The sequence below is a fragment of the Arachis ipaensis genome, chromosome B4, assembly GCF_059453495.1.
Source record: "Arachis ipaensis isolate K30076 ecotype BB chromosome B4, ASM5945349v1, whole genome shotgun sequence".
Taxonomy (NCBI): domain Eukaryota; kingdom Viridiplantae; phylum Streptophyta; class Magnoliopsida; order Fabales; family Fabaceae; genus Arachis; species Arachis ipaensis.
Genome location: NC_142439.1, coordinates 4142980 through 4166729, shown reverse-complemented (window position 1 = coordinate 4166729; position 23750 = coordinate 4142980). Strand labels below are relative to the sequence as shown.

At 29.3% G+C, this 23750-nt stretch overlaps 1 protein-coding gene across 2 annotated transcripts; it reads left to right on the top strand.

The window, feature by feature from the left end:
* Positions 1-11205: 11205 nt before the first annotated feature.
* LOC107638465 (scramblase-like protein) lies at positions 11206-19630 on the top strand. 2 transcript variants are annotated; one of them, XM_016341760.3, is made up of 14 exons: positions 11206-11402; positions 11478-11528; positions 11968-12119; positions 14971-15369; positions 15667-15753; positions 15982-16023; positions 16143-16187; positions 17132-17197; positions 17344-17400; positions 17487-17548; positions 17925-18045; positions 18906-18983; positions 19058-19164; positions 19251-19630. In XM_016341760.3, exons 4-14 carry the CDS (start codon positions 14971-14973, stop codon positions 19279-19281), a joined length of 1095 nt encoding a protein of 364 aa, XP_016197246.1. In that variant the 5' UTR covers positions 11206-11402; positions 11478-11528; positions 11968-12119; the 3' UTR covers positions 19282-19630. The 2 variants fall into 2 exon arrangements, with proteins under 2 accessions (XP_016197246.1, XP_088340194.1); XM_088484068.1 differs by lacking the exons at positions 11206-11402; positions 11478-11528; positions 11968-12119 and adding an exon at positions 14637-14760 and having other exon boundaries at positions 14950-15369.
* The last annotated feature ends 4120 nt before the right edge of the window (positions 19631-23750 follow it).

The window sequence follows — 23750 nt, the reverse complement described above, 5'->3', positions numbered from 1 at the left end:
TTCCCAAATCATTCTTCTAGAAAATGTATTCCAACTCTCTCTAATTGCATTTACTCCTCCTCACTCCTTTGTCGTCGTCATTACGCCTCCAAAGCATCATATATATATTGAAAAAATTTAAAAACATTTCTCAGTTTTATTTTTGTCCCAACAATCTTATATTTGTATCAAATATATCCTGGCAACTAAATTAAAAGAAATTTAGGACTAATCTAACAATAATGTATAATAAATATGTTTAATTTGCTTATGTGAAAGACTGTTATTGTTGAGTTTTTTTTTTAAATTAGTCGTTAGGAATAAGTTTAATGAAAATAAAAAAATTTTAGAATAAAATTGAAACAAAATAAAATTTAAGATTATGTTTAAAATTTTTAACAATTTTCAAGAAAAAATATATTTTATTATTTATTTTATTATAAAATTATTGTTTCAATTCTCATTTTGAAAGATTTAGCATTTAGATTTACATTTAGAATTTAAATTTAAAATTAAAAAAATTAATTGATATCAATTGGAAAGAGTTCAGTATCTAATTGAATTTATTTTACTTAATAAAAAATTGTCTAATTTTACGTGATTTATCCCAAGTTTGGTGGAAGAGAATTGAATGTCTTAGTAAAGAACTTTTCAATCTTTAAACTTAAGTTCAAGATGTTCAAAGTTTATTATAATATAAGTTTGGTCTAAATGTAATTATTCATACATTATTAATGATTTAATCTTATTTGTTAATGTTTGACGGATGGATTAGATTAAAAATAATGATGCATATTGATTGTGTACTACAAATATAAACCTCTTTTTTTACATAATTTTTATAATGACCTACAAACATGGTCAAAAAAGAGTTAAGTTCCTCCTAAAGGTATTGGGCTAAAAGAATGGAACCCAAAAGAACACATTGAGGAGTTGAATTTCTCTTTAGTCGGAACTATATTGGTAGAAGTTGATTGATTGGATTTAGAGTGTAAAGGTGTCATCTAGTTGAAAGAAAACCAAACTAGATGTCCCTTCACTAATGTCACATGTTAAGAGCTTTAGTTTAACGTGTGGGAATCAACTTCCTACCTTTTCAGTTGACAAGACTTGAGATTTGAGGTGACAGGAGTACCTAAAGATATTTTAGAAAGAACAGTAAACCAAATGTCAGACTAAAACCATTGGCCAAGAGATGTCCTCTTCATCATGGTTTTACAGTATAAAAAGGACCTCAAGCCACCTCTGTAAAGCACTTCACTTTTCACCTTCACCTTCACCTTCAACCAGACTCTCACTTTTCACTTTCACCTTGATCATCTTCTTATTCACAGACCTTGAACCCCTTTTCATCATTTACTTTCACCTTCACCTTCACTTTCACTTTTTCACCTTCGCCTTCATCCTCTTTTTCTGAGAATTTCTCTTCTCTGTAAACCATTCTTGTCCACTTTAAACAAAGCTCATTCATCCTCTTGTGACATTAGTGGAGGTCTCAACACTTGTTCTCCACCTCTCTTCCTCATTATTAGTTCTTGTATTGGTTTTTTATCATTAATAGAAGTGTCTTCCTCACAAGTTTACTTACCCCTAATCTCTCATATTAACTATTATTTTTCACTTAATCTATTTTCACGAAACCCACCCGAATTACATATAAAGATGATTTTTTTTTTACTTTTAAAACATGATATTTTATAATTTTAATTTTATTGATAAAATACTAAAAAATTACCATCGTGATGAATGTTTAAAAAAAAAAGAAGAATCAATCTTAAAATTTAACTTTATCATAACTAAAATTTATTATAAGAACCAATCTATCAAATAATACTATACATTTAAGTTTTTTTTGTTAACTAAATCTAATCCAATTAGTTTAACATAACAGTTATAACTAATATTACTTCAAATTTTATTATTTAACTTAGTTAGATTTAGTTCATAAAAAAAAATTGAATATATAACATTACTCTCAATCCATATACAAAAATCATACTATTAAGATCTTAATTAACATTTTCGCTCAAATTAATTCCTTCACAAGATTCTTAAATAAGAATGCGTTTGGTTCTTTTATTTTTTTTTTACAAAATTACTTTTTTATTTAAAGAAATTAGCTTTTCTTATATTTATGTGAATTTTATTAAATAGTAATACAAAAGGTTGAATTTTCATATTCTTTTTAATTATATTAATAAATATTATAAAAACACTTTTCGAATAATTATTAGACCTAAACGCACTTACGTATTCTAAAATTTCTATTTTTTTCATCACAATAATATTATTTGTATATTAAAATTAATTACTAATATATTCATATATAAATTATATATATAATTTAATTTATTTTTAATATATATTATATTTTTATATATTTTATATTAATAATTAATTTTAATAATTAATTTTAATATAAGTAGTTAGTGACTTGGGTCATCATATATTCCTGTCTTGTTAGTCCTAGTGGGGTCTTCCCTAGCTATCACATGTGACCCAAATTTGGTCTCTAAATGGCCCTACCCTATGATTCTGTTAGGTTTACTATATATATTCTTCTAAGTTATTTTATCCTAAATTATTATACGTATTAAAAATAATAATAATATTTAGAAGATAATAAAAAATTAGCTAAACCATAAATTTGAGTTGTTTCTTTTTTTATCGTCTTAACATTATTTAGGGGTCTATATTTATTTTTTAATATTTATTAATTATTATTATAATTAATAAATATATAATTAATAAATATTAAATAAGATAAATTTGAGTAGCTTTTTTTTTATCATCTTAACATTACTCATAAAATCAAGATCTCATTTAATTTATAGAGAATAAATAGTCATCTTTAAAAGACATTCTTCAATTTTCTTTAAGTTAATATGCTATTTTTTCCGCTTAATTGTTATTTTTGATTAATAGTTTATATATTATAATTACATATGTATTAATAATTTAATATTAATTTAATTTACGCATAAAACTTTGATCAAGTGATGCTCCAAACACTAATATACTATAAATCAAATAACATATTTTTTTTATACTCACTTAGAAGTAAATTAATAAATGATAGTGCAACTAATAATTATAACTCATTTTTTTTAGCTTTACTATAAAATTTTTCTAATTATAAAATGGAGCAAAACTATTAAATAAAACATAAAAAAAAATCTAATCTTACTTTTATTTTTGTTTGAATAATACCTTACATATCATGTAGAATAAAAATAACATGTGAACACCAAAACTTAATCATTATTTTTTCACCCATATTTTATACCAAAATAGTCATATTTTTTTATAAACACAACAAATCAATTACCAATTAATTATTATTAAATTTTCATATCTTTATTCATATTTATGAGACTGAGACATCTTTAATTTGGAAGTGTGTAATGGACAATCTACTGTATTAGTTGTTAAGGAAAAAGGAATTCTCTAAAACGAAAAATATCGAAACAAAGTGAATAGGTTAATTATTATTAAAATAATTAAATATTTATTATTTTATTTTATTAATTTTTTCACTTTAAAAACTTTAATGCATTGCTAAGTTTGCGAATCTTTCTGAACTTTCTGATATGTTGTTATTTTAGTTGACAACCTGACAACAATCCGTGACTACTTGAAATTATTTTATTTTCATTTTTCTCTATCCCGTGATTATTTTGCATCTACCCGTGATTAACTACTTAATTTTGATCCAAATTGGTAAGTTGGACCCACATCAAAACATAGCACTTTACGGAGCTTAAGAGCCACGAATTCGGTTTTCTCACAATAAAAATTAGAGAAAATGATAAATAGGTCATTTACCTTTTGTTCTGCGAATATTTTCGTTCTTAACTATTGAAAAATATTTTTAAGTTCTTGACCTTCACAAAACTTAGACGGATCAATCCTTCCGTCCAAATGCCTCCGTCAAGGACTGATCCGTCCAAATGCCTCCATCAGGAACGGATCCGTCCAAGTTTTGTGAAGGTCAAGGATTTAAAAATATTTTTCAATGGTCAGAGACAAAAATGTCCGCAGGACAAAAGGTCAAGAATCTATTTGTCATTTTTTCTAAAAATTTGAAAAAATATAGTAAAGGTAAACCGGATCGAATGTGAATTTTTTTAAAAAAAATAAATAATAAAGGTATTTTTGTTCAGACTTGTTTTATTCTTTTGAGTTTAAGAATGACCTGAATAAAATTATAAAAAATAGATTAGAGATATGATATTATCACCATCTATCTCTTCTGAATTTTTAATATTTCGAGTTTTTTATTCTCAACAATATATAGTATAGTAGTTGTACCTACAAAAATTCCAACACTCAAATTAATATGGGTCAGGAATTAAGATAAAGATTATATATACATGAGTACATTTATTTAAAATAGTATATATATCTAAGTTTAATTGATTTTAAGATAGTAAAAATTGTCTTTTTTATTAGTTAATTTTTATTTGAGATATTTTTTTTTATGATTATCTTTTTATGAGATGCTCTCTTTTTTTATATCATGCTCTTTTTTTCTTTTTAACTCTATTTATCATCAATATTATAACTTTCTCTTTAAGAGTGAAAACAATAGTTACAGTATTACCACTAAATTCATAAAGTTAAGTGATGAGAAATTAAGTGGATTGATTAAATTATTATTGTGGTAACGTCTTAGAATCCGAAATGATGCATGATCATCAAACATTCAAACTAGTTCTTTTATACTTGAGATACTCTTGAACTCAATTCTTAAAAATAATAGGTTTAAAAAAATATACCCCAAATAATATTTAAGATTCAAATAAAAAATAGTCAAATATCAAGATTTATATACGTATAAATTCATAATATTATATATTTTATGTTATAGAATAATAAAAAATAAGTACAGAAAAAATTTATTAATGTAATTATATCTTAATTTGTCTTTTTATTTCATTTGCAAAACAATTATATTTATATCTTTTAATTTTTAATATGTATTTTTTTATTTCATCAGCAAAATAATTGTATTTTTCTTTTAGGATAACCAATTGCATTTTTTTATTATTATGGATTGTATATTATCATAAACCAAAAAAATAACATAAGACAAGCCCTATGCTAAAAAAATGCAAACAATGTCTGTTGGGCCAAAAGCCCAATTACTAAAATGTGAACTTCTGATAACCTTAATCTTTTGGAAAAAAAAAAAAAACCGTAATCCTATTCGTTAAGGATAGAAATTCATGTACAGTTATTTTCATATAAAATTGACCGTCGAAAATCATTAGATGATAATTTAGTCAAATTATTTAGCGATTATAGATTATCAACTTTACATAAAGATAACTAATATGAATATTCACATTTCTTAAAACATTTTTCATTCTTCAATATGGCGCTATTTCACCATAGCAACCACGTACACACAAAAAAAAATCATCGCAACCTCAATCTTTTTCCAATTTAGTAGGAACTCTCTTCTTCAAAATCTCTCTCTCTCTCTCTCTCTCGGATGAACAAAGAAAAGGACGGAAGAAAACACACTCTAACTTAGGTTTTTGTTTATTTTAAAGTATTAAAAATTGAAATCTAAAAGGAATGAAGCTAGAGGGACGACCGGACAATGGTGGGACGGCGACGGTAAGAAAAACGTAGGTGAACAGAGTTCAGAATTTATCACTTTTTTCTTTGAGAGAAGGAAAAGAGATTGAAAGTGAGGACTGAGGAGGGTGAGAGGTATTCCAAGGGTTACCTAAAACATTGATTTAGGGCCTAAACATGAGGTCAAGACTCCTTATGAGGCAGCGTCCAACTTGTTCTTATGCCGAGGTGCCGCCGTCCGAATTCCTCGTGAGGAGGTGGGAGTAGTACCTGCAAGAGACTCCGATACTAAAGTTAGCAAGGGCTTTATGCAAATTTTTAGTAGATTAGAATGTAAATTATACCTGAGAGGTGCAGTGTATTTATAGTAGAGTTAGTAACCACCTTTGTTGAAGTAGTTCCATCTTTATTGACAAATAACCGTTCCCTTTATCTTGGGAGTTTGTTGGAATATATCTTTTAGGGAGGATAGAGATAGTGGGAGAGATTCGCGGAGGTAGTTACTTGCTTAGGCAAGTAGAGTTGGGATTCTTCGCGGTGTCCGACCTCTTTAAGGAGGGCGGGTGGGAGTTTGAGACCTCCTTTTTGGGTTGAGTCTTTTATCCTTATTGGGTCTGACTTTATTTGTTGGGCCAGTGTATGAACAGTGCCCCTATTTGAGTCTTGAGCTTTTAAGAGGTCGGGTTCAAGAAATTCGTAGCTTTTGTTTCAACGTCGAGTACTCCGCCTTTTAGAGGTCGGGTACTAGACATGTTTTTGAAAATTTGAACGTTGCCTCCTTAAATGAGGGGCAAACATTGTGCGGCAGTTTCCTTAGGATCTATGCACGTCTTTAAAGAGGGGGTGGCTGAGGATCATTTTACCCCTTCTCTCTTATAAAAACGTTTTAGCTTTTCTTCTTCTTCTTCTTGTTTTTCCAATTCTGAAAAAGCTTTCGTTGCTCCTTTTCTTCGCGAAAAAGTCTTCTCTTTCTTTTCTTGCTTTTTTATTACTCTTGGTTCCAGGATTTGTCCATCTTGAATTTTTTGAAGGTCCTACCTTGCTAATATGGAGAGGAACGTTCGTGGTTTGCTATTTGATGTGTCCCTCCTCTTTTTGAATTTTCATCAAGGTTGGTGCTTTTGTTTATTTTTTGGTAATCTTGTAAAGTTGTTTTCATGAGACTATTCTGAATGGTCCCTGAATAATGGTATTGACGCTGGTATTTTGTTGCTTTTTTGTCACCGATTCTTGGGATTTCTTTGATGGCTTTACCTAACTGTTTGTTGTTTTACTTATTGCTAATAAATCCTTTTGAACTATGTTCACTATTTGAGATTACTGTCGAGTGTTTGGCTGTCTTTCTAGAATTTTGAGGGTCAGTACAGTAGTCGTTTATAAATATTGAATGTATTTGTGTTGTCCCCAATGGTGTTGCTACTATATGATGATTTCGTCACATATAGCATAGAAAAGACACCATTTCCATGCTTTTTGTATGTAGAGTATATTTGAAATTGCGTTCTTTGGTTTCACTTGCTTTTGCCCGACTTCTTTTAGACGACGTCCGAGCTCTTTCTGTAACGATTCCTTTATTTTGTATTTTGTAGGTGTAACTTTTATGTCGCACTCTGTCATTCTCAATATGTCAACAAAAATTCTCCTTAATCTCTTAAATTGGGTAGATGCCCCGTCCTTTCCTGTGTCCCCGTAGTTGATAAAGTGTACTGCGAGATATTTCGTAGACATCATAGATTATGTGAGAATAGAGAGGATGAGAGGAATTACGAGTTGGTAGTGCCGATCTCGAGGGGAGAGTATGCTCCCCTCTTTTAGATAAGTCGGAATGCCCATGCATACGACTGCTTCTTCACCAAATTAGGCATTTCACTTCTTTTTTCCGATTTTGAGACAAATATCCTTTGGGCTTGTAATGCTACTCCTTCTCAACTTCACCCGAATTCCTAGACTTTCTTAAAAAAAATTTAGCTTCTATGTCGGAAGCTTGATGTCCGTCCTTCTGTTAAGGTCTTGTTTCATCTTTTCGTGTTGATCAAACATGAATCGTCGAAAGGATTAGCTTATATAGTTGCTTGGCCTGGTAATATACCTTAACAACCTTTTTGATGTTGTTTTTTTGCTGAATTTAAGTAGGGAGTTTATCTATATAGATTTCTTTTTCAAGTTCCGACTTCGTGTAGTCAGACTTTACTAAGTCACTTCTACTTCGTTTTTATTCTGCCTTGCCATTGAGGTCGGTTTTCACGAGTTGTTTATATAACTTCTTACATTAATTTGTACCTCGTCGCTTCATCTTGTCGACCATTTTAGGTCGGACAATGATTTTCGTGGTTTGTCGAACTTAAATTAATGCGTTTTTAATAGGAAACATTTGAAGAAAAACAGAAATTTTATTGATAAATAATAATTCCTTTACATCAACCTACTTACTAAGGGCTTTGAGTACCCTTAGCCTTTGCTTTGGTGCCTCGTTAAAACCCTTTTAAAAAAAACCCTTATTTTAGAGAAAAAAACTCTATAAGGTTGAGAAACAGAGTACACCAGGAAACAAGACTTACTTCCTAATTGTAGTATTTTTTTAGGTTACACGCATGCCAAGACCTCGAAACTCCCACCCTTGCAGGTGAGATACTTTGTTTTGTAGTAACATTTTCCTAAGACTTCAACAACCTTGTAGGATTCTTTCCAATTTGCTGCTAACTTTCCTTCGCTCAGCTTTTGAACTCCGATATCATTTCGGAACGTGCAAAACATATAAAATAACATGTTTTAGTACTTTTTTTAAGTGCTCTCAAGAATTTTATTTTTATTTTAAAAAGAGTACTAAAATATGTTATTTTATATGTTATTTTTAATTTAATAAATAAATATTAATTTTGAAGAAGTATTCTAACTAAATATTTTGTTAGTTTATTTTTTCTTTTTAATGCATGGAATAAAATAATTTGTTTTATTTTTAAATTATTATTGATTATGTAGAGTATTTTATTTAAAATTTGAGTACATGCATGAATATTTACATCTAAAATTTAATCTTTTTTATTTAATTGTTTCGCATGAAAAAATAATTTTTTAATTTTTAAATTATTAATTATGTAGAAGAGTATTGTATTTGAAATTTGAGTAAATAAATTAAATACCAATAAAAATATTTTATTCCATGCAAAACAATTTAAAAAAATGACTTAAAAGATTTTAGAAGCACTATAAAAAGCTTAAAATACACGTTATGAGTAGTAAATCGAAACTTATTTATTCGATTTACCAGGCTCACTAGATCGAAACCATTTGTTTCGATTTACTATGTGCGAATTTGAAATCTTCAATCAATTTGATTTATTATGGAGGAGGCTAAATCGAGTATTGTTGATTCGATTTAGTAGTTGATTTGGAATTTGAGTAATTCGAATCATGTAGATTCGATTTACTACTAGAGTCCCTAATTCGAATTCCATAAATTCGATTTACATCGATTCAGACATCTACATATCAATTTTGTATTTGGGGATTCAAATAATTTTGGGATTGGTTTGATTTATCAACATAAATTACTCAATAATTAATTAATAATCTGATTTTTAATTTTAATTTTACTTTTCTTCTTTAATCCATTGTTTATATTATTCACAATTAACATTGTTTCCCCATATTTTTTTACTATTAATTGTTTTATAAAATATTTGGGACCATGACTCCCATTATCCCAATAAAGCTAGGCCCTTGTGTAGAAGTCATCGGTTCGAGCTCGACTATCTCTAAATTTAACCTAATGTTAGGTTTTCTATTTTGATGTCTTAATTAAATAAGAATTAAGAATAAAAAAAATCCCATAGAATTGACAAGAATAAAAACAACATTTTCTAAAAATAGATAAACTAGTTATCTATTTTAATTTTAATAATACTAACATTATTTGGGTCTATAAAAATAGATATAGAGATCTATCTTTAAAATGTAATAAATAGTTTAGATTTATTAAATAAAATAGAGAATAAAATTATACATCAAAGCAAAATATTTATCTAAATCTATCCAAGTTGTTATAATAACTTTTTAAATCACGCACTCCTTCTTCTTCTTCTTCTCCTTCTCCTTCTTTTCCTCCTCGTATTTCTTCTTCTTTTTTCAAATTTGCACGAGTTCTTCTTCTTCCATTCTTCTTTTTCTCTTTCTTCTTCTCCTCATTTTTCTTCTTCTTCTTCCAAATTTGTATACGCAAGTTTTTCTCCTTTTCTTCTTCTTCTCCTCCTTCTTCTTCTTCATCATCACTAACCATTTTGCAAATGTCTTTATTAATTCTGATTTTCTCTGCTGCCATAATTTCTTAATTTATTTCGCTTCATTTTTTAATTTATTTCGGTTCATTTGTGTGTTAATTATCGGTTCATTTGTGTATTAATTTCGGTTCATTTGATGCTGCTAATAAGTATTAACCAAATTTTTTATTCACAACAACCGAAATTAACACACAAATAATCTGAAATTAATTCATAAATAAATCGAAATAAACTAAAAAATAAACTGAAATTATTTAATTATGGCACCAAAAAAAATCAGGAGCAATAAACATGTTAGCAAAATCTTGGTATTGTTTGTAACGACGATAACTAAAGAGGAGAAGAAGAAGAGGAGGAGGAGAATCTGCGTGTGCGAAGAAGAAGAAGAACGTATGGGTGACTTTGAAACAAGAAGAAGAAAAAACGCGTGTAATGACGCTCTTATAATGAGAGTGATTTTTGTTGGTGTTGGACCTACTTAAATAAATTTGGATGAAAAAATACTTGGATGTGTAGCAATCCTGTAAAATAGAGAACCAGGTAATTTTTTAACTACTTAATATGATTGCAATAATTATCAATTTTTTAAAATATCTATTAAATGAGGAATATTATAAGCCTAACAGAATTTATTATTCTTGACCATCAATTAATTATCAATATTTAAAAGTATAAACAAAAAATATATTATTAAATTTTTAAACTAACAAAATTAAATTAATAATTAAAAATTCTAACAAAAATAATAAATTTTGTGGTGGACTAGAGCTAGGCTAGAAGTGAGTCAAGCCAGCTCATGAGTCAGCTCGAGCTCGACTCATTAATAGCTCGATAAGCTGAACTCATGAGCTGGTGAGTCAAGCTTGAGCTTAGATTTGAACTCATAAATTAAATGAGCCGAACTTGAGTTTGGATAAGCCAACCTCATTAGTTCGTGAGCTGACTCGATTATATATATAATATTAAAAGTATAGATTAAATGTATAGAGGATATGCGTATTAATAATTTAATATATATAAAATAGTAATATATAATTTTATGTATATATTAATGTTAATTGTTTAAAATTTTATAGCCATTTTTTATATATAATTTTAATGTAGCATATAAATAAAAAATTTATAATTGATAGATGGACAATATATTAAATTTATTTTTTAAATATTTTTTAATATATATAAGTTATAATTTATTGATATAAAATTATAGATTATGTTCCTATTATTTAAGCCAGCTCGAGCTTGAGCTTACGAATTAAGTTCAATTATTAATAAGTCGAGTCGTGTCAAACTTAATTTTCGTGAGTCCAGCCCTAACTAGAGCTTTTCTCTAAATAAATTACTAGCAAATTTTATTACAAAAGAATTTCGAAACCAACTTCCCCAATTTACCACGGTTTAACACTTTTAACCCCATTTCAGAAAGTAAAATGCAAGGGCTCCCCCATTTCACCTCCGCCATTTCAGTACCAGCTCCCCCTCTCCGTTGCTGCCGCGCCGCCGTCGCTCTTTCATAGCCGCCGTTGTTGCCGCTGCGCTAGTCTTCCCCTTCAATTGACGGTAACCCTCATCCTTTCTTTTCTCTTATTTAACCTTCTCCAATGAAATCTAATTCCAGTTCTGATTTTGTTGCAGATTTCTAACTTCTTGTTAATGGATGAAATTTTTTGGTAGTCATCAAGCTAGGTATTTAAGCCCAAAATCGCATATCTCTTACTTCTTGTTGCCTCTGCTTGATAATTTTGTTGGTTGGTCTAGTCGGTATAATATATATGCATCATCAGTCTCAATTTTCATATCATTTGTTACGTTCTTTATACTAGTTTGTGCTTCATTCTTTCTGATCTGTGTATAGATCCGAATGATAATGATTAAGATAGGGAAAACATATTCAGTAGGATCTTTCTTTTTTATTCATGGATGAGAATAAAGCTAGCTACAACAAAAAGGCTTGCTTTGATTTCAATCTAGTTCGTAGTCCCTTTCCCTTCTCTGGTTCTCTTGTTCTTGTTTGAATTATGTTATATGGTTAACAAGATTTTAACCTTTATTTGATAACATCCCCTAAAGCAAGGGATACTGATACATATAGTTTGGATTTTGTTTGTATTGGGCATCATCACAGTTCATGACATCAAAACAAAACACAACAAGGAGCAACACTGCTACATAGAGAAAGAGAAGAAAGAGAAGAGGAAGGAGAAGGAGAAGAAAGAGGAGAAGAGTCATTCACTTCTTTTGAGATCTTTTGATTTCAAGGCCACAGCTTTGAGCCAGGTTTCTCTCTTTGTTTTATCTTTTTTCTCATTTTTTTAATTATTGCAATGTAGGTGTTTGATCATTTGCCTCAACTAGCTTATATAGCATTTTTAGCTATGTGCTGATTTGGAGGTCTCTCTCTTATGGTTCTGTTATGAATTTTTTCCACATATAAAAGTAATAATATTTGAATCTATACTAGCTTGCTATTACTATTGTTACTACTTTATTCAATTCAATTTTAATGAATCTGTTGGAATTTGTTGGTGACACTCACTATTACTACTTCTGGTTCTGTCCTACTATTACTACTTTATTCAATTCAATTTTTACTGCAACTTTTTACTTTCCTTGTTATACTTACTTATACCTACTTAACCATTCTATTTTACATCAAATAGTTATTTCACTAGGTCTTATAACTAAGTGGTGTGGGTTTAATCTCCCACTCTTGTAGAACAACATTTTAAGCCTAGCTGTTATGACCCTTCACTAGGAAAATATTAAGAGTAAAGCATTGACCATATAGTGGAAGTTCACAAAGTTGAGTATGATAACTATTAGATGGAAAAAGGTCAACTGTCAAACGAAAACTGATCAATACAAGTAAGTAACAGTTCTATGATATGATTATATAATTGACAAAAATTAGTAAATGATTGAAAATAATAAAAAAATTTATTGTTAAATACTATTATAAATTGTATATAGTTCAACATAAAACTAAAAAAAATATTATAAATTCTCAACAATCCTTTTTAAAAAGCAGCAGATTAATATTTTAAATTTGATCTCTTTATTTCTGTCAACCTTGAATGAAGATTCAGAATAATTTTTTGCTGAAAAAGATTATTTGTGAATATGCTATTTTGCCTATTCTATTTTTCCTTTTCTTTTTTGGTATTTTATTATGTCCCTCCTACAACATGTTAAATTTAACAAATTGATGTGACACTAACGCCATGCCTTTGGCCTATATTTTTGTCAATGATCTTACACATAATGCCAACTTTGTTTTGGAATCAAAGTCCATTTCTTTCCGCAATTTTTGTTAATATATAGTAGGCATTGTTCAATTTTGAAATCATCTGAAATTGTGGTCTTATTTCAAGTCTCAATTTAACAGAGATCCCATATTTGATATGTTCAAAAGCGATATTAAATCTTTTTTTCAGATCAGAGGTCATTTCAGACATTCTACAATTTGAAAAAAAAAAATATAATTTAGAACAAATTATAAGTAGAATAAAGTAGAATAATTAAAAAGATTATAGCAATATAAAATAAATGCAAAGAGAGATAAAGATCACCAAGTCTAATATCAACCCTTCTGATTCATTTGAACTCAGATTTTCTGATACATTTGAACCAAGTTCAATAAAAACTGGCTGATTGAACTGATATCTAATATAAAGTAGTACATCTGACAAAATCACAGCAAATCAAGTTTTAAAAGTATTCATATATTAATTAATGGTGGAACAAAAGCTTTAAATTTGTAACGAAACTTAAGCCTTCAATAATTGTCTCAACTACATAGGATCAAGAATATTATTTTGTTGAATGAAAAATACACACATATATACTAAGGAAGCATTATTGTCCTAAAGCATGAGAATGAGATTCTGCTTGAAGGTGATTATATAAAGGGAATAGACGGAAGATTTATTGAGTTAGATAGAATTTTGTGTTAAATATTTCAGTGTCTCATTAATGCATAAAAGATTAACAACTTCCTCTGTAAAGTATGATAAAACTTAAAAGTCCCAGCATGTTAAGCATTCTTATTACTGTAGTTTCTTTTTTTATTATAGAGAGCAAAACATTAAATGCTCAACCAAAATTAAATGATTACATTATTTTATGAATCAGCTAATAACAAATGAAGTACTTTTTCCATGAAATCAAACTATCTAATTATACTATTTATTACTTCTGGTTAGAATTATTGGAATAGAAAAGGTAAAAGAGATTGAGAGTGGACAAATAAATTCAAAATAGTATGTATTTATATGGCTGTATAAGTTGCTGTTTTCTTTTTCTTTACACATTATTGGATAAAAGGTATTATTTTTAATTTATCACAATAAAAATATTGAGAAAAAGCTTGATATTGTTTTCTTATTAAAGCATGACGCAATAAATTGAATTACATTGTATTATGATTTTTTCTTATTGAACATAGCTATATGAATACTCAAGTTTGACACCTAGTAAGGTACCTGTTTTTTTATTTTAGTTAGAAACTTTTTAGCCCCAACTTTAATTCTTCAAGAGGGAAAAGAAAAGAAAAAAATAAAATAAAATAAAAGGTAGATATCTAATGTTATACCTAGGCTTGGTGTTCAAATATAAGTGTTCAAGGTAGATATATATTGTTGTCTTCTTATTGATGGTAACAATTTTATTCGATAAAAAAAAAAAAACTATCGAAAATTAGATCAAATGAACAGGAAATAAGAAATTGGAGAAAGCAAATTAATTATGCAAGTAATGTGAAGATGCCCTATGAAATGAAAAGCTTTGTCCAATAAAGGGATAACGAATAATAGGGATAGGAACATCATCTAAGAATAAAAATTGATGATATATGCGAAAACTAAATGGCAGACTTTGACATTTCAGATAAATGGCGAACATTTAAAAGGATCAGATAAAGGTTCTTTTCTTTTTGTGTGAATGTGTTTTCCTGGGAATTTTATTGTGTGTGAACTGTTAAAAGGATCAGAAGGATTATTTATTCGAATCAAATGTGCCCTACTCATAGCCCTTTTGTTTTCCCCTCAATTTTCATATCCCATATCCATATAACATAGCTTCAATGTAAATCTATGTTTATTCATCAAAGTTGTAATCTTTTGGATTGAAGATGAATTGGACAAAGTACGGTAGGAGCTGCTTCTCTAAGATAACCGATCCCCATGTCTATGGGCTTTTGGGTCTTCAACAAAATGTTGCTAGGAACTACAACAATAACATTCCCATCATTGTGTGTCGGCTATTTGGAAGCGGCGTTGGCCGTGGAAATGAAGCTGATCATCAGTTGAGTAGGGAATTCCTTGTGAAGCTTTGGGCTGCTGATAGGAAAATGGGGAAGCACCCCATAGAGAAACAACGGATGAGACTGCTTGATGGTGATCGCAGAGGGTTTTTCAATTCCTCTGTTGCTGAAGACAGCGGAGTCAAAAGGAGAGGTAAAAAGCTCTTGAAGCAACCTCCAATTAGTCAATCTGTTTCTGAGGTTTTGAAAGCAGAATCTCCCGAAGAGGTGAGTCTTCTAATCAGACAAGTTAATTTTCCATTAGTTCGTTTGTGTTTTGGCTGCCATATAATTGAAATTTAACTTAAGTTTGCTAATTGCTATTTGGGGTATGAAAAATATAGCGAAGGTATGTTTGGTGTAGTAGCTTATCTTCATGTAAAACAAGCATATGGGTACTTTAGGGTGTAACTAGTTTTAAACCTATACCTTGATGATGTCTCAAGTCATGTAGATTATCAGTGGTTCTGTGTCAAATTTAAGACTAAAATAATGAAACGTTCTCTATTTGTCCTCTAATATTAGGCCAAGTTAGCACCTTTGGTTGCGAGGTCCAACTTGCTAATTACCAGAGATATTGAGTGGGCAAATCTTGTATTTGGCTTTGAGCAGGTGATCCTCTTATTCTTCAATGGTTGTTTTTGTCTTGATAGAGATATTTTAATGATCTGTTTTGTTTTGTTCATCTCGTTAGGGGCAGTACATACTTTGCATTGAGTTTCTGGGGCATAATTCTTACAGTTTCCAACAAATTATTTGTCTATTTATTTATTTATTTATTTATTTGTTTCCTACTATTTTATCTTTGACTGTTTGAGTTCTTTTATTTTGTTTTTGAAGGAAAATCGTTACGCCATTGTAGATCCGTGCTACCCTAAATCGGTTAGTTATAATTTTCATCACCTTTTTCATCATGACAGTTATAGTTTATGCTCGTATTTTCTTTACATTCCTACTAACAATGATGGTTGAACTTGTTTTCTATGGTTGCTACGATATAGCCTGTAGGTTTCATTCGTGAACAGAGCAATGTGCTTGCCAGGCAGGTATCCAAATAATCAATTTAAATCTCAATTCTTGTACTTGTTTATTTTAGACAATGCTATTTTTCATGTATAATCCATATGGTAAGAAATTAATGAGTAAATGGTCTGTTTTGCCTTTGTCGTGTATATACTGTAATATTAATAACTTCGAAATGGCTGTGTATTCTATTTAGATGAATGCTTTGGCTGTATTATTCATTTCTGTATCAGTCTAGACATCTACACTTCTAATTTTCTAAGAAAAGGAAGTAAATTATTACTTAAAATGTAGCGGGCAGATATCACAATGGAAAGAAACATGGTATTAGGCCTATAAAAGATTGATGACTAATCTAATGATTCAGAAAACACAACTAAAGTTGTCTGATAGGTTCCCAAGGTAATGGGTATTCGTGAATTTGCATAAATGGCATTTATCAAATTTACGCACTCACTCTAGATCTCTCATTCGGTGTTTATCTCCCAATCTAAATCAACAGGTAACAAGCCTCAGTATTAGCCACCATTGCATGTTCATAAGGAAGGATAGACCTAACTTAACTTCTATTAAAACATAATGCATAGTTGTAGAAATAGTGCAATTTAAAGATTTGTATCTACTGATTCAATGTTATTTTACAATGCTAATTCTAAATATTGGAGAGACAATCACACAAATGGTTGGAATCTTAGCACGAATTGCTGGCATCATGTTAAAAATCGTGAATCAGCAGAATTGCAATGTTATGATGATTTAGGAATTAGGATGCTAATATTGGTTGGGTTATGTGGGTAGAAAAGTTAGTCTTCTATGAACAATGAATCATTGAATCTAATTTATGGTATAATTTCTTAATTTGGAAACCACATTTGATTTGGTTGTCTTTTGCGCTATTCATGTTTTCAATATGAATTTTGTTTACATACTTGTTTATTTGATTCCGTTTGATCTTTTCTTACTGTAGTTTCTTCGTCTACGGCGGCCTTTCATTGCATACATAACTGATGGTTTGGGGAACGAGCTTTTCAGGGTGAGGAAAACACATCACTTTCCAGTTTGGTTGTTCACAATGCACATAAGAAGTTAATTTTAAGACACACTAGTATATTAGTAGAACACCTGTCTCAATTAGTTTATCGTTTACCCTGAGTTGAGTTTATGTTCTTCTACGGTTAGGTTCGCAGACCATTTTGGTGGATAACGAGCTCAATTTATGCAGAAATTGATGGTAAGGTATGGCATTTACGCTGAAGTTCTACCTTGTTACACTGTTAAATTCCTCAGCAACTCGGTTGTTAATTGTGTTGATATCTATTCAGGAAGTTGGAGTAGTTCACCAGAGATGGCATCTTTGGAGGAGAATCTATGATTTGTACCTAGGGTAATATCAAGATGCAATGTGTTGATTTATAGTATTTGTAACTGCCAAAATCATAACATGCTTTGCTCTATTTAGTTGTCTTTTAGATCCAAATGTTCTGTTTGAGAAAATTTAAGCTGGGTTAAGCCTATACGTAAATTGTTGTTCACTTTTCTATAAGTTTGTCTTAACCGAAAAAAGTGGTATGTTAATTTAGCTGTCTATGGAACTATGGAAGTAATGCTTGCTGCATTATTTAAATTTATGCAGTTTCATGTTTTGTATCCTTAGCAACTTGCATTATATATTGGATTCATTGCTTTCTAACTCACCTTAAGTTTAACTATTTGACAAATCTGTTCTGCAAAATGCAACTTTGGTACAATAATGCTTTCAGGAATAAACAATTTGCTGTGGTTGAGAATCCTGGCCTTTGGAATTGGACTTTCACCTTGAAAGATATTAACGGTGAGGTTCTAGCTCAGATAGATCGTGATTGGAGAGGTTTTGGCTTTGAGGTAGGTTTATGACATTTATTATTTTTATTTTCACTTTTGTGTAATGGCTTTTGGAACGTTTTGTCAAACATGCTTGTTGATTATCAGTTATTTTTAAACATTATTAAAAAAGAGATTGCAAATTTTTGAATAAGTTTTATTTTGGAAAAAATTAATGATAATTTTTGGTCCATCATCTTGAGTTTGAACCCTGATATTGTAATGGAGAAAACTCTTCTCCCCATAACTTTTTCTTGCCAAGAAAAGAAAATTTAGGGCTTTCATATATGAGAACCATAACTGCTAGTGACTTGTGGAAAGAGCCAGTATGACAAAAATGGATCTATATCAGTAGAAATCAGAATGAGAAAAATATTTAACTCGCTGAATTAACTAGCACTATAGGATAAAAGAAGGGAATAAGAAAAAAAAGGCGCTAATAAAGGGATCACAGTTCATGCAGTAGTTTAAGTATTTTAGCAGCCGTATTTTACTTTTGTTTTATATTTCCATTTTTTCCCCATTGAAGCCACCTTAGATGGTTATGCTGTTACTATCCAAGGGCTAGGATTTGATTCGATAGGGGGTTTCTATACTATATTATAAATGGATTAATAACCGTAATTAATTAGTTCAGATTTTTCTTAAAACTGAAGCCTTTCAGGACCAGATCTCCTTTGGCCTTTGTTTTTCTTCCTATTTCGTAAGTGCTACGTATTTAAATTTGGTTCTCCCATCATCTATCAGCTTGTCTTGTATTCTAAAGTCACCTAACTGAATTGGACTGAGAATTTCATGTTCAAATTTTCAGACTTTCTATCTTGTATAATGCATTTTAACTGAGAGGTGACATATCATTTATATATTTGCTTTATGTGAAGCTTTTGACTGATGCTGGTCAATATGTTATTCGGTTTGGGATCTCAGATCCAGACTTGAAGATTGGCCGTGCTTCCAAGGTAGTGTCCCTTGTTTTCGACGAATACTTTTCTGTGCTTTTCTAATTACTGATAAATATGATATTCCTTCGCAGATGGAGGAACTAGAAGTTATTCGCCCACTGACCCTGGCGGAGAGAGCTGTAGCAGTAGCTCTTGCCATATCACTAGATAATGACTTTTTCTCAAGACATGGAGGCTGGTAATAAGCTATTTTGAATTTTTCTATCTTTTGCTTCTGAAAGCGTTGGAATAAGTACTGAATTTGGTTTTCATTTGTGATGTTAGGGGATTACCGTTCTTTGTTGCAACCGAATAAACTCGATTTGGCAATGTTACTTGATGATTGCATAATTCCTGAAGCCATTCTCTACCATGTATGTGTGTGTGTGTTGTTAAAAAAATGGTGTTACAAGCTAACGCTGTTCTTGGCTCAATAGAGATACTCACGACAATTGGTATGAAATCCATTTATCCATGTAAGAAAATCAGACTACAACTCTTGTACTTAAATCTGATGATTCCTTAGCTGAATGGCAAGGTCAGTGATGTGCCAACTATTGCAATGTGATGATAAGGCAGAAAGTGATTGATTGAGATATCATATTCTTACATACAGGATGTCACAAAACCTTGATTTATGGAATTGTGCAGTGTGGAACTTTTTATACTGTGTAGTTATTTGAATTTGGTGCAATTGTTAAATTTAAAAATGTCAGCCAAATGAATAATAGTAAGTACGTTAACAATAAGAAATAACTAACAAATGGCTAATGATTTATATGAACAATAATAGTTGTTTAGACACAGACCGAACAAATTAGGTCTGATATGCACCTGATTCAACAGCAGATTGCAGAATTCCGATTTGGGTCCAACCAGTTTGTGGAGCGTGAAGAAAATTTTTTGTGGGCCAAAAAATTTTATAATAAAAATTACATGATGATATTTATATTAAGACAATATATATATTATGAGAATGACATTTTTATATGAGAATATGAATATATTTATAGCCAATTAATTGATTTAAATAGTTGAGATTAGATATAGCTAATAAATAGTATATAAGTAATGTATTTAATATAGTCATTAAATTCATGAGAGAAAATACATTTAATAGCTATTGTATTTATAGTCATTGTTTTTAATTTTTACCAAAATATACCTAATAATAAATTAAAATAATTAAATTTCACATAATTATAAAAATATAAAATAATTTAAAAAAAATCATATATAAAAATATTTTAAAAAAATGTGAAGATATAAGGGAGAGAGTTGGAGTAGCACCCATTGTGGAAAAGATGGTTGAATCGCGTCTCAGGTGGTTTGGACATGTGGGAAGAAGACCGATAGAACATCCAATCAGGAGGGTGGATGAGATGGAAGATGGACAAAGGGCAAAAGGCAGAGGAAGACCTAAGAAGACCATCCATGAGGTGGTCAAACGAGACCTACATGTAAACGGTCTCTCTGTAGACATGATACATGACAGAGCACAATGGCGTCGTTTGATTCATGTAGCCGACCCCACTTAGTGGGACAAGGCTTTGTTGTTGTTGTTGTTGTTTGGAACCATAGTTAAAAATATTTGTTGTTTTATTTTCTAATTCGAAAAATAGGTATTTAATAATCTCATTTTATTAAGAGAATAAAAAATGAAATATTTTAAATTATACAATAATTTATACTGTATTGTTATATTAGTAAAAAATTATATAATGATTGAAATTTAAAAACTATTACTGTTTTATAATTTTTTAATCTAATACAAAAATATTTTTTTAATCTAATACAAAAATTTAAGAAACTATTTTTTTTGGCAAATTTTTGGGTGTAGATAGTGGGGACAAATATACATATATAGATTTATTCTAGAAGTATGTGTTATATTTATATGACAAGTGTTCCATGAAGAAACAAGATCTGTGACTGCTGATGCAATATCCATGCTACTCCTCAGCTTTATTCTTTTGGAAAGTGTTGTGATTAAGGCAAGGTGTTTAGTTTAATTAAATCATGATCAATACTATAGTAGTATGGGCCCCCAATCTGGTTGATGGGGTTAATTTGTTAACTGACCTTGTAAATCAACAAGAAAAATTAATACCATGCTGACAAAAAAAAAAGAGGGTGGGCTTAGCCAGAAAACCATCAGTTTTATTGAAATATTTTTTGGAGTAGACAACTTTAATTGAATTGGATAGAAAAAAAAAATTTAAGATTATTGGTTTAGTACTTAGACTTTAGGGTATAATTAAGTATAGTTAGGGTTATTTATCACAGACGGTAAGATATACCTATTACATTCGACAATAGTATTAGTGAATGTTAATTTTTGAGTAAGTATTGTTTACTACTCATACATAAATTAACCTTAGGTGGAACGATTTATTAATTGTGTAAGTTAAATTTTTTGGTTGAAATAGTGTTTTATTCATATTTTTCACAAAAAAGTTTGTTTTCATTTGCGTGGCATTTTAGGGTTTTTGTTAAAAGTAATTTGAATTAAAAAATTTATTAAAAAGATCACTGATATAATATTATTAATCCGAGTAAAGTAATTAATAGTTTGATCTTCATTATTATTATTATTATTATTATTATTATTATTATTATTATTATTATTATTATTATTAATGATATGCATATTGTTATTTGTATTATTACAAATATTATTGTTATAAAAGTATTAATATTCACTATTATATTATCTATATTTTGTTATTCTGTAATTGTAGGAAGGCATCGGGTAGCACTTTGTTTTTAGTTTGCATTTCTAGCACTTTTTTCTTTTTCTTACTATTCAAGTTATATTTCATTAATATTTCATAAAGTTCGATGGCACTGATCGACCATGTTGAAATTGAACTTAGATTGAGATTTTAAATCAAGAACTTACAAGCTTGAAAATTGTACTATGATGTATTCAAACAACCACTAAATTATAAGGAGTGTTAGGAGGCAGTAATAATGGTGTAAAATTTTATTTAATGATGTGAAATTATTTATTTTTATTTTACTAGTTACATACTAGACAAAATTTAATAAAGTTATTAGTCCTAGACTTTTCCTCTTATCATTGAGCTAATATAGCCGCTCACTAATTTGGGAGGCTTTTGCTTCTAATATAGCCACTTAATATGTTTATTTCCAAATTGTACCCACTTCCTGTTCACTTTTTCACACTGCTGTTATCTTGTTAATGAGATCAAGTTGGTTGATCAGATCAAGTCATGGCTAGCTTTTGCTACGCAAAAAATTGTTGAAATAAATGTTTTGGCTCATACATTGGCTGGTCACAAGAACGAGATAATCTCCATTCCATTCAAGATTTTTCAAAGTTTGACTAAATTTTTCAATATTTAACTATACAAAATTTAGTATGTTAATAAATTCTGACAAAATTCTACTAATCAATTAATATTCCTTTGATTATGTTCGGTGTTCATTGTGTTTAATTTGATATCTTGTAAAAGAAAAAGTATAAGTAGACAATAATTTTTGTAAATAATGTAAATAATGAACTCAATAAAATAAAAATATATTACACTTCTAAATTATTTATCTAAATTTTAATATTAGAACAACCATTTATATACCTAATAAATTAAACATTTATTATTCATGTTGTTTAAAAAAGTGATTAGTTACTTAGTATTAGCCGTTATAAAAATATTATGCTTGTACTTATTGCTTCTATTGTTTGTCTCTCAGATTGCTATATTGAATGGTTGTGAGTTGTGACCATCATAGAGCCTCAGCCACTAACGTCAGCACTAGATCAGATGTTCAACAAATGAAGTTTAACCTTCCCGTCCTCTCTAAATATTATCATCTCATTTAGATTTTGAAGATTCACTTTTTTTTGGTGACTTGAAGATTCACTTTAGTCTTATTCAAAAATTTTATTATTTTTTTCAAAATGTTTTTTTTTCACATTTGCAAATACGCACCAAGCAATATTAATTATTCGGTTAGGTTAGAAATTACATATTATGAGTAACATAATAAATAGTACTAGTAGTGGTATGAACAAAGAAAAAAAATATCGCAATAATAATTAGTTATGATAATATATAAGTAATTAATAACTTATATTATTTTCTTTCTCATATAACTTAAAATTAAAGAAAATTAGTAATTATAGGTTTGTAACATGTGATAAAAGAATAAATTATTGTATAAATTAATGAAAAATAACTCAATATATAATTTGACTTTTAAAAAAATAATAAAAATATTTAAAAAATATTTATCATTTCCAAATATCTTGATGCTCTACTTTCATTTTGCTCTTATGCTTTCAAGCTTTTTTTTTAGATTACGGGACTCAAATCTTTGTATTCCTCTAAAATCAAGACTACGACAAGTTTAATTTGTGTGGAGTTGTTAATATGATTAGAATACCAATAATATAATTATGATTAGTAGTGTGTTGCACTTATTGAAGGTTGTGGTAGGTTTAGAGAAGGGGGGTTGAATCTATGCCTTTCTTTTAAGTTGCTGTTATTACCCTTTAAAACAAACTTTGAATTTTGATTCTGTTTGAACTCAGCAGTGGAAATTTATGAGACAATTTATTTTTGTCTCATGAATATCAGAAAACAGAACACAACAGAGAAGAGAAAAACTAACACCAGCATGTATCCTGGTTCGGTTGCCTTGTGCTATGCAACCTACGTCCAGTCTCCTCCACAACTATGGAAGAATTTCACTATAGTTAACATTATTACATACACCAATTTCACAGGATTGACCCAATCCTTTCACACTCAAGTTCTA

Coding starts and splice junctions, on each gene's coding strand:
- LOC107638465 (XM_016341760.3), top strand. CDS start 14,971: ATGAATTGGACAAAGTACGGTAGGAGCTGCTTCTCTAAGATAACCGAT. Junction 15,370..15,666: donor AAGCAGAATCTCCCGAAGAG/GTGAGTCTTCTA, acceptor CTCTAATATTAG/GCCAAGTTAGCACCTTTGGT. Junction 17,549..17,924: donor ATCTATGATTTGTACCTAGG/GTAATATCAAGA, acceptor TAATGCTTTCAG/GAATAAACAATTTGCTGTGG.